Source organism: Hemiscyllium ocellatum, chromosome 12, assembly GCF_020745735.1.
Source record: "Hemiscyllium ocellatum isolate sHemOce1 chromosome 12, sHemOce1.pat.X.cur, whole genome shotgun sequence".
Classification (NCBI taxonomy): domain Eukaryota; kingdom Metazoa; phylum Chordata; class Chondrichthyes; order Orectolobiformes; family Hemiscylliidae; genus Hemiscyllium; species Hemiscyllium ocellatum.
The window spans coordinates 82,190,069-82,204,933 of record NC_083412.1 but is presented as its reverse complement, the minus strand read 5'-3'; the positions used below and the strand labels follow the sequence as shown (position 1 = coordinate 82,204,933).

The window sequence follows — 14,865 nt, the reverse complement described above, 5'->3', positions numbered from 1 at the left end:
TTTTCCTCCCCTTTTCTAGGGATCATTTCACTCTGCTCAACAGATAGAGATGAAGGGTTAAATGTCAACTCAAACATTTAAGAATATCCCAGCTCCTGAGACCATGAATATAGTGTAATCTAATTTAAGCAATGAAACTTAAATATTTTATAAAATATTAATTACTTTTATACTTGTGTCTGAATACAATCTTAAATTTATTCGAATGACCATAGCTAATAAATGTGTGCACAGGCAATCCTCATGTTGCGAACAGGGTCATTCTCGAGTCCATTCGCAAGTTGATCTGTATGCAAATCGAAATACAACTCAGGACAATATAAAAAGAGTCATTCGCAATTAGAGGACATGTTTGTATGTCAGATGTTTAAAATTATATGCTTCTACGACATCACATTAGTAAGTGTGACCATTTCGGATGCTTGGGTATATTTAAGACCAAGACTGATAAAATTTTGATCAATACGAGAATCAAAGGTTACAGGTAAAGGCAGTAAAATGGACATGAGGAATGTCAGATCAGCCATGATCCTACTGAATATTGATTATTGGAGTAGACTTGATGGGCTGAATGGCCTAATCCTATCCTAGGTCCTAGGGTAAATTCAGGGCGCTTGGTACTTATTGCAACGAAATCCAATATTTCGGAGTAGGTTCTAGTATTGACAAGGCATTTGAGGCATTAGTTTAAAAATTAAAGGTAATTAGGTAACTTATACACAATAAAAATGACATGGCAGGTAATGTGTAACAATTGAAAAATATTGGTATATTGGTGAGATGAGTGAATGTTTGCACATTTAGTAGCTTTGGCTGAGTTAGTGAGCTGAAGTAAAGTTCAAGACACTTACACATTCAGAATTTTGTTTTAAGTGTGCCATTATACCAGGCCATGACTATGAACAGTGTGATTATGCAGGGTTTCAATGAATCTTTGACAGATTAAACTTTCATAATGGTATAAATAAAAATTCCTCCCAGTAATTTATTCTTATTTCTCTTGTTTTTAAATCCAATAATTATCTTTACAGTAATTCATTGTTTTTCTTCTTTACCTGGGATTAATTGAGCAATCAAATCGACTTCTGCTAATAATATAGTATTTTGAACTACAGCATGAATTTCAGCCCCTTAAAGCTAGTACCCATGTATTAGTCGACCCTGCAAATTGAACCTTTAAAAAGTCTAAAAATTTTGACTTTCACACAAGTATATACAGTAACGGTGACAGGAGTATCAGGATAAACAGTTCTCTGCAGCCAAGTGTAGGAGTCCAGATGGCCGTGCTGCTTACCCAGTGCCTGGATTTAGGACTTGCACTGGAAAACCATGATCAGCTTCGGTACAAATGACATAGTAGGACTAGAAGAAGAATTTCTGCTTGTGGCTTGGAAGAGTCTACAGGCTAAATTAAGTGTGGAACATCAAAGGCAATAATCTCTCGAGTAAAAAGGGCTTATGCTCGAAACGTTGAATTCTCTATTCCTGAGATGCTGCCTAACCTGCTGTGCTTTGACCAGCAACACATTTGCAGCAATAATCTCTCGAGAACTATTTAAACTATAAGCAAGCCGGCATAGGGTAATCAAGACTAGATATTTATATGTTACATCAAAGACTGGCTTGGGAATAATAAGGTTTGATTCATGGGATTCTGGCACCAGTACATTGAAAAGTTGAGAGGTATACCGCCAAGACAGTTTTTACCTGAACCATGCTGGCACCAGTATGTTGATGAGTTGTATAACTAGGGCAATAGAGAAGGTAGCAAACTATATAGTGTGGATGAGAGATCAAGTGCAGGAATATCTTATACATTAAAATAAGACAAGAGAGAAAAGCAACAATAAGGGAAATGCTAATCAGAGCATGACAAGAAGGGACACATAATAGAAACCTAAGAGTACACAAGCAGATAAGGCCAGAAACTGCAAAAATGAGAAAATAATGGAGTTAAAGGGTCTGCATCAGAGTATACCTAGCATTCACAACAAAACAGAAAAGCAGACAGGCCAAATGGAAATATATATGACCTGACTGTAATTGTGAAACATGACTGCAAGATTACAAAGACTAGAAACTGAATACTCAAGGGAACATGGTATTTCAGAAGAATTTTTTTTTTGCTCGGCTCCATAACACATGGAATTTGGGTTCAAGATAATCTGGTTAAGAAGCAAGCAAAACCCAAGAACTGTCTTCATGCTCAGGCTTCAAAAGGAAGGCTTTTTTTGTACATTAATACAAATTACTGTTATACATAATAATCGTAACTACACCAAACTCTGATCTTTGAGTTAGGAGGTAAGGACAAAATATTATTTTCCTGCATTGATCTCCATGTGCCTTCCCAATCTTTCTAATCTAGATTATTTTTCTCTGCCCATACTTGGTTATTTCAGTCATGTGCCATTCCATGATTATGGTTAATAGATTTCTATAGGATCCTGGCACCTTCACACAACAGTCAGGAAGCTAGGAACAGACACAAAGATTGCTCTGTCAATGAAGACTGACATTAGTGAAACAGAGAGAAATAAACTTAGAATCAGTTTGTGTAAAAATAAGAAAAGTAAAGCTCGGAAGTAACTTGTGGTATTAACTTTGGATTCCTGAACAGTAATTACCTGGTAGGAAGGGCTACACAAGAAGAAATAATGGAGGCTTCAGAGAAAGGTACAGCAACAACTATGAGTGCTTTTAATTTACATATATATTGAATGAATAAGATGTTTTGGAATGGGCATCGCTGACAGCATTTGTTGCCTATTTCTAATTACACCCAAGTTGTTGGTGGTAAGCTGTCTACTAGAACACCAGTAGCTCTTTTGGTGTAGAGACACCCAAGGTGCTGTTGGAATGGACTTCTGGTAATTTGGCCGAGTGACAATGAAGGAACAGCAATATAATTCCAAGTCAGAATGGTGTGAAAATGAGGCAAACGTGTAGGCAGTGGTGTTCCCACGAATCTATTGCCCTTAACCTTCTAGGTGGTAGAAGTTACAGGTTTGAACAGTGCTGTTTAAACAGCCTTGACAAGTGACTGCAGTGCACCTTGTCGAGGATACACACAGCCACTGTTCATCTGTGGCAACATGTGTCAATGTTGAACTGGTTGACTGGATACCAATCAAGTGAACTGTTTCCTCTGTATCCTAGATATATCAACCCTCTAGAGTGTTGTAAGAGCTGCACACATTCAGCCAAGTGAGGCACATTTCATCACACTTCGGATTTCTAGTTGGTGGACATGCACTAGAGAGATGAAATGAGTTTAGCAAAGGTAGCCTGGAATATCAATTCATAGACTGCATTCAGAACAGTATCTTAGAACACCTCATGCAAGAACCAAATTCTGAATCCAATTGTGCAACGAGACAGAATTAGCTCAGGACTTCATAGCAAGGGCATCCCTAGGTAACATTAGTCATAATATAACTGAACACTTAGTTTGAAGGAGAATTGAACTGAATTTATTGTCACGTGTAGCAAGGCACAATGAAAAGCTTTGTTTTGCGAGAACAGTGAACTGAAGATGAGTGCTTTAAAGTTAAGTGGAAGCAAGTATGAGCATAGGATTAAAGAGCTGGTTAATATAATCTGGGAATTTAGGTTAATGAACAGTTCAATAAAAATGCAGTGACTGACATTTAAGGCAATATTTCATAGCACTTAGCACTGGTACATTGCAGTGAGGAATAAAGATTCTCAGCAAAGGTCATACCATCCATGGCTAACTGAAAAAGTTAAAGATGTATTAATTTGAAAGATAAAGCTGGCAATTTCACAAAAGTTAGGCTTTTAGTCATTCGTTGCTTTGTTTTTAAATAAGAGGGAATCTAAAATAGAGAAAGCTATTTAGGGATATAATAACAGACATTAAAACAATTTTATTCAAGTATAAAAAAGTTAGTGACTGTTGGTGCTATGTTGTGCAATCCAGGGAATTAATCATGGAAAGTTACAAAATTAAATCAGATGAACTGAACAGATATTTTGTATCTGTTTCACTGTAGAGGATACAAGCAACATACCCGAAATAGGTGTTAAATCTGTCTTTTCCTTTCAACTACGATTACAGGGAATGGGTACCAAGGAAAATATTAGAATCAAAAGCTGACAAGTCCACAGATCCTAATGGACTTCATCCCAAGATAGTAAAAGAAGTGACTACTGAGATAGCAGATGCATTGGTTTTATTTCTTTAAAATTGTCTGTTCTACAAAGATGCCGTCAGATTGAAAAGTGAATGTGACTCCACTATTCAAGAAAGGAGGGAGACATAACCAAGAAACAATAGTAGTTATGGCTTAACATCTGTCATAGGAAAAATGCTGAAATCTATTATTGAGATTGACTAATTGAGACACTAAGAAATTAGCAATACAATCAGACATAATTAACATGGGCTTTATGAAAGTGAAATCAGGCTTGACTAATTTAGTTCTGAGAAAGTAACAAAATATGTAGTTAAAAGGGAACCCATGATGTGTGAACTTACCATTTTCGAAAAGGCATTTGGTAAGGTGCCACATCACAGGTAACTACTAAGAGCTCATAAGTTTATAAAGAGATCTGTCAAAGTGAACAAAAACTTGGCAGATGAAGTATCGTGTGGGAAATGTGAACTTTTCCACTTGTAAGAAAAGATAATCACCTCATTATCCAACTGGAGAGAGATTACAGATGAGGCATGAAGGGATTCGCATGCCCGAATACATGAATACATAAATTAATAAGCAGGTACAGCAAATGATTCAGAAGGCAAATAGCACATTGTTGCTTACTGTAAGGGGCTCAGAACATAAAAGAGAGATGTTTTGCTATATTGTACAGGGCAATGGTGAAGCCGCATCGAGAAAGCTGTACAGTTTTGAATTCCTTAAGGAATAATGTAATTTGTACCCTGGGATGAAGTATTTAGCTGATGAAGGAGGATGGATAGCCTGGGCCTGTATTGATTAGAGTTTAGAACAAAAGGCAATCTAATTAAAACATAAGATCCTGTGTGAACGTGATACAGTGGATGCTGAAAGGATGTTTCCTGTTGTGGGAGAGACTAGACTAGGGGAGATAGTTTAAAATCAATAACGCTCACATTTAAGACTGAGATGAGAGGAATTTACTTTCCTTTGAGGATCACAAATCTGTGAAACTCTATTCCCAAACAGCAGTGGGACATAGCACCATTGAATATTTTTTAAGACAAGAGGTAGATAGATTCTTGACTAAAATGGGAGTCAAAGGTTATCAGAAATAGGTAGGAAAATGAATTAAGGCCATAATCTGTTCAGCCACAATCTTATCAAATGGCAGAGCAGGCTTGAAGTGTCAAGTGGCCTACTCCTGCTCTTCATTCATATTCACAAATGTCGGATAAAACTGGTTTTGAGACTTTAATAACATCTTTACCAGATGCGATTCTAATTCAGAAATCTTCTCAGGGGTTCCAGATCCAATGTAATATATTCTGATCATATGATCACTGCTGCCAGCTGCTAGAAACATGCCACCTTTTAAAGACAAAACATCATTCTTCAGATCAAAATTGTATTCAGGTACAACAATTAACTGCAATGATTAAAAAAAAAGCAAAACATCTTTATAAATATAACCACTCCAGCTCGAACAATACAGAAGTATTCTAATCTCAAAACTGTAACAAAAGATTTAGCATCAAAACTAAACATCCTAAGACAACAGTTGACTATGCAGCATAGAAAATTACTAACAAAACTGAGAAACCACTACTTACAGAGCATGTTGAAATTAAAACAAATTAACCATATACCCAATACAAGTAAATTTCAATGGCTAGCTTTTCAAAAGATGGAAACTGACACCCTGATGAATTTCAGGTCCTGACATTGCAGCCAAACAATTCTCCTTTAAATAGCTTAATTAGCCAAGAATCACCAAATGTTCCTGGAAGGTGGGAGCTGTCTGCCTGAACAAGTGACATAAGCAGATGAAAGCTTATATAAAAGGCTTCTTTTCAGAGGAGGCGGCTCATCAGAAGGCCAGGAGGTGAAAAGCGAAGTGAAATGGATTCCAGCAAATTTGAGGTACAGTGCTAGATCTGGCACTGGCTGACCCATTATAACTTATTTTGTTAAAAAAAAAGTAAACATCACTGCAATAAATCTAACAGTATTAAATACAGTGACAAAGCAGTATTCTCAGAGTCATAGAGATGGACAGGACTGATACAGATCCTTTAGTCCACCTCGTTCATGCCAACTAGATATCCCAACCCACCTGTCAGCACAGCACCCACTTTATATCCCTCCAAATCCTTCCTATTCGTATATTCAGCCAGATGCTTTTTAAATGTTGCAACTGTACTAGCCTCCACCACTTCCTCCAGCAGCTCATTCCATACACGCACCATCCTCTGCATGAAAAAGTTGCCCGTTACATCTCTTTTATACCTTTCCCCTCTTACCCTAAACCTATGCCCTCTAGTTCTGGACACCCCCAACCCCAGGGAACAGACTTGGACTATTTATCAATCCATGCCCCTCATGATTTTATATATCTCGAAAAGGTTACCCTCAGCCTCCGACACTTCTGAGAAAACAGCCCCAGGCTATTCAACCCCTGCCTATAGCTCAAAACCTCCAACTCTGGCAACATCCTTGAAAAGGTTCAGAAAAGATTTACAAGTTTCACAACATCCTTCCAATAGGATGGAAGCCAGAATTGCATGCAATATTCCAAAAGTGGCCTAACCAATATCTGTACAGCCACAACAACCTCCCAACTCCTGTACTCAATACTCTGACCAATAAAGGAGAGCATACTAAACACCTTCTTCTCTATCCTATCTACCTGTGATTCCACTTTCAAGGAGCTATGAACCTGCATTCCAAGTTCTCTTTGTTCAACAACACTCCTTAGGACCTTACCATTAAGTGTATGAGCCCTGCTAAGATTTGCTTTCCCAAAATGCAGCACATCACTGTTATCTAAATTAAACTCCATCTGCCACTTCTCAGCCCATTAGCCCACTGGCCCTATTCTCTCCCTAATTACCCTTTTGTCATTAATGTATTTGTAAAAACCCTTTGGATTCTCCTTAACTCTACCTGTCAAAGCTATGACATGTCCCTTTTTTTTGCCCTACTGATTTCTCTCTTAGGTATACTTCTACAGCCTTTGTACTCTTCTAAGGATTCATTCGATCTATCTTGTCGATACATGGCATATGCTTCCTTCTTTTTCTTAACCAAACCCTCAATTTCTTTAGTCATCCAGCATTCCCTAACATGCTTTCCTTTCACTGTAACAGGTATATACTGTCTCTGGACTCCTGGTATCTCATTTCTGAAGGCTTCCCGTTTTCCAGCCGTCCCTTTACCTGCGAACATCTGCCCCCAATCAGCTTTCGAAAGTTCTTGCCTAATACTGACAAAATTAGCCTTCCTCCAATTTAGAACTTCAACTTATAGATCTGGTCTATCCTTTTCCATCACTATTTTAAAATGAATAGAATTATGGTCGCTGGCCATGCTCTTTTATCTCGCCTTTCACTTGTTAAAGCAGTTATTAGGAGCATATGAGTTAGAATCAGGAATAAATCATTTGGCCCTTGATCTGCCATTCAATATGGTTATGGCTGATTTGTTACTTGATCTCCACATTCCTTCCTAACCCTGATAACTTTAGACTCTCTTGATACTGGGAGATGTCTTTACAACAGGAGTCATCCAGTGTCTGTCTCAGTGCGCCCCTTGTGTAAATGTTGACAATAAAAGATGTCAAGAAATTAATCAAGATATTTTCATATGTAGCTTCAAACAGACAGACAGATTTTGCTAATAGAACACTGTTTAATGATCAGATAAGGGAATTTTAGCAATTTCTTCCCTTGTCCAGACTCTCAAAGTATCAATCAATTTATGCTTGTATCCCAAGAAAATCTCTGCAAAGCCAATTCCAAAGAAATTCAGCAACTTATTTAATTGCCTGTGGTACTTTTTAAAAACTTAATTTAAATTAGAAAAAAAAAACCAGAAAGACTTTGTCACTTACCAACGCTGAATGAGGAACAAATCATTGGAGAACATGGTCTTGAGCGCTCCGTAAACTTCAACGGCTGATTCCTTATACAAAGGCAGGTGATATTGAGTAACATATTAAAACAATAAAAAATTGCTTTCAAGAGAACAGACTTGCTCACTGACTAAATTCCACCACTACTTTGTTTTCAAGTTAACTACACAAATGATTTATATGCCAATGAGACAATCCAAGTTTGAATATTTAATAGCTGATCATATTCAATGGTCAGCTGCAGTACTGTGAATATTTGTGGGAACCAAACTAATGAAAAGATATGAATGCATTGCAAAGAGTCAGAAATGATTGATTATGGTTCCATGGATGAGAAACTTCAGTTCTGAGGATAAATTATAATAGTTGGCATTCAAAGGAAGGTGGCTAAGAGGAGATCTAACACAGGGTTTCAAAATCACACGCAGGCTAGAGAAAATAGGGAGAAACCATCCCCTCTCATAAAAGGAAGTATAATAGGACATAGATTTAAAGTGATCCACAAAAGAACTAAGGGTGAAATGAAAATAAAATCTTTTTTACACAGCCAACAGTTAGGATATGGAATACACTGCCTGGAAGTGGGTGAGGCAAGTTTAATTGAGCCATTCAAGAGGGCATTGGATTATTACTTCGATAATAGTTAACATGTACGGGGAAAAAGCAGGGGATCGGCACAAGGTATTGATGCTCATTCCACAAGCCATTGTGGACTGAATGGCCTCTTCTGGGCAATAGCAATTCAATAAATCAGAGGGGTAATAGTGACAGAATTTACAGTATTCACAATTACTCCAACTCATATTGAGTTTAGGAACCTGCTAATATGAATAATAATGCAGAAACCCAGAAGGTGCTGTAGAGAGAACACCCCTCTGAAGGGCACACTGTTGAACAATCACTCCAAACTGCAATTAATTAATTATCAAATTGGAAAGATTTTCCACTCGTACACTCCGACTTACTGTAAAAATACTCAGTATACAAAATTCATAATTCGTGCTAAACACCCTCAGCAACGCAGTAAAATTAATTTTGTTTATGGAATGTCGATCTTGTCCATATTCCAAATATTATTTACTTTGTTTAAATATTTTCATTTTAAGCTCTCATATAAATCCAACCAGTCCCATGTTTCATTACCTTCATAAAAGTGAAGCAATTCAATGCTTTCAAATTGTCAATGTACTGCCCGCAAGATGACTTCAACGGGTTACTTGCTAACAGCACTGCAACTGATGCCTGGAAATACCACTGACATGACACTAGATTTAAATTGCCTCAGGAATATTGAAAATCACGCTGCTGAAAATATAAAACCTTTTTAAAAACCTTTAGTCAAGGTTGGGTGTAAATGACAATGCTTCACACGGGTTGCAAAATGTAGCCCAATGCATTGACACCAACATATTCATGACATTAGTATGCGCTCAGACATAATTTCTTTTTAGGCGTTCGATTTAGCAAAGCTACCACTACAAAGCTCACAGATGTCATCCTATATCCTAGTTATAAAGACGCATGGAAATAATCTTTGAAAACATAACATTTAACATCCTCACTTCAAAATATAACTATTTGAAACAGAACATTTTTACAAGTTAGGCCATTAAGTACGAAGCTTTAAAAAAGGAATGGAAAGTCCACATTCCGAAATAGCAAAAATTAAACTTTTAAAGAAATTCAAGTCGAACTTGATTGACAAACGTTATTTCTGCATGCTCAATGGAACAAGTCTGAATTCTGAAAACAGTACTTTACAATTTTATTTCTGTACTTAAAGAATTGGCAAAAAGCAACTGTAAATATAGTTTCACTCAAGTATTTAAATCACTGAGCAATATTTATGAAGACTTACTTAAATTTCAGTGTATTTGGATCCCATTGCCAAAAACAAACACTCCCATCAGATCCTGTGGAAGCCATGTACCGGACTGAACCTTTACCCATAGGACTAAACTAAAATAAATGGAGAGAGAGGCAAAATACCGGAACCATTACATTTTCAATCAGGTTTTAAAAATCTACATTAGAAATTTCTGTCAGCTCAAAATAAACTTCCTTCCATTATTTATTGAACAAGAGATTCATATAAATATTCTTAACCACACTAGTTCACAAGTCTCAAATAAAACAGTTAAGTAAATTTCTAATTTTGAGAGAAGATAGCTGCATTCAATAACATGCATATACAGAAAAATTCAGTTTAAGCACAAATAATACCTGGTCTTAAAAATAATTATGGTAACAATGGTACAGAGCAGTAGAATCAAAGACTAGTAAAAAAAATAAAGTGTGCACACATGCAGAAGCCTACATTTAAAATACATGCATAATGTTCAGGCTCCTTCACTATCAATTAGCTTTCTAAATTTATTCAGCAGAAACAATAGTATTTAAAACATATCAAAGTTTTAAACATAAATAATGCACTCTGTATCACTGCATGACAGAACTTAACTCTCAGAGGTCAAATAGTTGTGCTAACTTGCTAAAATCGGTATGTATGAACTCAGGTTAATAAAGCAACATTATTCCACAACTCTGCTAACAATCTAACAACAGAAGTGCAATGGTAGGATTCAAGACAGAGTTAAAATCTGTAAGAACATGAATGAACACAGATTACACAAACAGCCAGGCCCTGATTTTCAAGATCTATCTCATAAACTCCTCATTGTTCTGAATGAGATCCTATGAAGGGGTGTATTAAAGATTCGTCATGCAAACGTTTGCCTGTACTTACGAACAGCCATTTCATACCATACTGTATCATGTTTGACTTGCATACAAATCAACTTAGAAACTATTTGTTACCTGGGGACTGCCTGTATAAGCAAGAACATTTACACCTGTTGAAGTTGCATAATTTTAACAATATAACATTTACCTGCAGAGAAGTAATGGATCCTGTGTGCCCTTGCAGCACAGCTACTGGAGCACATGTTCTCAAGCACCAAACCCGAATCAGTTTATCACAGCTACCAGCAGCTAGCATAGTGTTCTCATAATTTACAGCCATGTCAGAAATCTCAGTGGAGTGGCCACGTAGGGTGGACAGTAATCGACCAGTATGTGTGGCCCAAATTTTCACCAGACAGTCATCAGAGCCCTGGAGCATAAACAAACTTATTACATATTTTATAATCTAAGTACTGTTGAGCTTTCTAACTCTCCTGAATATAATATCATTAAATTTTCCATCCTTGTAATTCTGAACAATTTTAATTACTGCAATAATCTAAATTATTAAAATAATATTTGATTATTACACCACACAAGGTAAAAACTGAAGCAGGACATGAAACATTTGAAAAAAATAAATACTTCAAAATTCAATGTATTTCTAACACGGTGTTCAAATCAAACTTTAGCTGGGGAAGTAGCGATGGTGTAGTGGTATTACTGCTAGGCTATTAACCTGGAGACTAGATGATGTTCTGGGATCGGAGTTCAAATCCCACCAAGGCAAATGGTCTAATTTGAATCCAATAAAAATCTGGAAGAGTTTAATGATGACAATGAAACCATTGTTAATTATCAGAAAAATCCCTTCTGGTTCATTTTATGAAAACTTCTTTCAAAAGATGAAATTATAGTTTATACTAATGTCCAATAACAAGTTTGTAGGGAAATATTAAAAGATGACTTCAGTTAACAAGAAACCTCTATCAGAATTACCATGACTGCAACTCAAATTGAAAGGGACTGGACTTGTATGTCTCTTTCCAATTAAAGGGTGAAGGGGTTTGCTTGTTAATCAACAACTTGTGGTGCACGGACATGGCAGCCCTGGGCAGCCATTGCTACCCAAACCTTGAATTTCTCATCACCAAATGCTGCCCCTTCTATCTATCACAGGAATTTACCGCTACTATACTAACTGCTGTGTACATACAGCAAGCAAAGGTTGAGAAAACTCTGGATGTGCTATACTCCACCACTAACACCGTGGAGACGGAACACCCCGAGGCCCTGCTTATTGTAACTGGTGACTTCAAACAAGCCAATCTAAGGAAGATGTTGCCCAAGTACTACCAGAACATTATGTGCCCCAATAGGGGCCCGAACATTTTAGACCACTGCTATAGCACTGTGAAAGATGCCGACCGCTCCATCCCCCGCCCTCATATCGGGAACTCCGACCACAATGCTTTGTTTCTTCTCCGCGCCAACAGGCAAAAGCTACAGCAGGAGACCCCCCTCACAGACACAGGTCCAGTGCTGGTCAGAGGAGGCAGAGGATCAACTCTGGTGCTGTCTGGAATCAGCTGATTGGACCACGTTCAAACAGTCTGCAGGTACCTTGGACGAATTTACCACCTCCGTCACAGACTTTACCAGCAATTGTGTGGAGGACTGCATACCGAGAAAGTCAATCGGGTGTTCCCAACAGGAAACCCTGTATGAACCAGGGCATACAGAACCTGCTAAAAGCCAGGCATAAGATCTTCTGATTAGGAGACCCACTCAACTATAAGGAATCAAAGTATGACCTGCACAGGGCCATTGAGAGCGCCAAGGACCAATACCGACTCAAACTAGAGACCCAGACAGACACCCAGGCAAGGTCTGAATGACATCTGAGGTTCTCAAAAGAGACAGTGAAAGATAGCAGACGATGACACAGCCATCCCAGATCGACTCAATGCCTTCTATGCAGAAGAGGTAACACCTATTCCGACAAGCCCTGACAAACCTATCCCAACAGTCACTGTATCAGAGGTCAGATCGGTTTTCCTTCATGTGAATCCAAGCAAAGTGATGGAACCAGACAGAGTACCAGGCCGTGCAATCAGAGCAAGCGCAGATCAACTGTCAGAGGTCTCCTTGGACATGATCAACCACTCCCTGCAGCAGGCAACTGTCCCTGCCTGTTTCATGAGGGCCAACATTAGCCCTGTGCCTAAGAATGTTCACACAGCATGTCTCAATCATTACCACCCAGTGGCCCTAACCTCAATGGTCATGAAGTGCTTTGAAAGGTTGGTCATGGTATTAAATCAACTCCAGTCTCCCCACGACTCTTGATCCACTTCAATTTGTCTATTGGACCAACAGATTCATGTCAGATGCTATAATCATTTGCCCTTCACTCCTCCCAAGAACATCTTGACACCAAGAACAGCTATGTAAAAATCCTACTCTGACTACTGTTCAGCCTTCATTATCATCCCCTTGAGACTAATTACTAGACTTAGTGATCTCGGACTAAACCCCTCTCTCTGCAACTGAATCCTCAGTTTCCTGACCCACAGACCACAATCAGTGAAGATTAGCCACAATATTTCATCTGCACAGTGGAGCACCCAGGGGGTACATACTCAGTTCCCTACTGTACTCGCTGTATACCCATGACTGTGTCACCAAATACCAGACTAATGCCATTTACAAGTTCGCAGGTGACACCACCATAGTCGGTCAAATCTCAGCTAGTGACAAAACAAGTTACAGATGGAAGGTGGAAGACCTGGAAAAATGGTGCACTGAGAACAACCTAGCTCTCAATATCAGCAAAACCAAGGAATCCATCATTGACTTTCAGTGCGATGTTACTCATGTCCCCTTATACATTAACAGCACAGAAGTGGAATGAGTGGAGTGTGTCAAGATCCTGGGAGTGGTCATCAACAAGCAGCTTTCTTGGACTCATCATGTGGTTACAATGGCCCAACAATGTCTCTTTCTTCCTCAGGCAGCTGAGAAAATCTGGCATGACTGGATGTATCACTACTCTATCATTCAAGATTGGAGACACTTACAGAGAGTGGTGAATTCTGCTGGCAATTACAAAGGCCAACCTCACATCTATAGAATCCATCTACCAGGCCTGCTGTCAAGGAAAGGCTGCCAGCATTCTCAAAAATCCATCCCATCCTGGCAATGCTTTTCTACAACTTCTACTATTGGGGAGAAGGTACAGAAGCCTGAACACATGCACCAGCCGGTTTCAAAACAGTTTCTACTCTACTGTTGTTGGAATACTGAATGGACTCAAACTCCTAGCATTCGCCTGTACCTGCATTTTTGTTTTGCCACTGTTTACCTATTATTTACTTATCTATGCTATTTAACTATTTGATCTGCCTGTATTGCTTGGAAAACAAAGCTTTCCGCTCTGCCTCGGTACACATGACAATAAATTCAACTCAATTCAATTCAGATGTTCAGACATTCTTGTTATTAGATATTGGGAACATATCTTCTAAAATACTCTCCCAAACAACAGTCAGCAGAGAAATCAGACAGAGCTCAGATGTTAACTTAAGGATTCATGAAATGCAGCTATTTAAAGCAAAAATGAGACAAGGTTCAGGCCAACCATTCAAATTTAAATATAAATTCCATCAACTAAATTATAGAATTAATTTAAAACAGATGGCATTCAGTTCCTTGTGTCAATGCAAATTCTCCATAGGAACGACTCAGTTGGCCCCACTCAAACAGTTTTCTTAAGAACTTGAGGTGTAGGGATATTGGGAAAAGGCAGGAGATGGTCATTAGGTAATAGAACCAGTACAGATGTGAGGGACAAAATGATCTCCTTCTGCACAGTAATGATTCTACGAAGAAAATGCACAAGTTGGTCATTTGGCTCTCAATCCAAACCATTCATTTAATTGTATCATGACTAATCTAATTGCCCCCTGAACTCCATTTTCTTGCTTGCACACCCTTTTCCCAGGCTAACTTTCCACTCCCTTGTAGGTAATAAAAATGTCAAATTCTGTCTTGAATATTCAATAAAACAGCCTCAATTGTTCTGACATCTAAAAAATCCAAGGATTAACAACCGAAGAAATCTCTCCT

The 14,865-nt window shown here is 38.2% G+C and overlaps 1 protein-coding gene across 1 annotated transcript in view; it reads right to left on the bottom strand.

Moving 5' to 3' along the window:
* LOC132821169 (bromodomain and WD repeat-containing protein 3-like) overlaps positions 1-14,865 on the bottom strand; it is a 231,047-nt gene that overhangs the window by 190,003 nt on the left and 26,179 nt on the right. Inside the window, exons 8-11 of the mRNA XM_060833782.1 lie at positions 10,946-11,167; positions 9,914-10,014; positions 8,035-8,105; positions 5,413-5,513 (exon numbers count right to left, since the gene is read on the bottom strand). Of these exons, the coding sequence (XP_060689765.1) occupies positions 5,413-5,513; positions 8,035-8,105; positions 9,914-10,014; positions 10,946-11,167 (495 nt within the window). The remainder of the gene's footprint in view (positions 1-5,412; positions 5,514-8,034; positions 8,106-9,913; positions 10,015-10,945; positions 11,168-14,865) is intronic.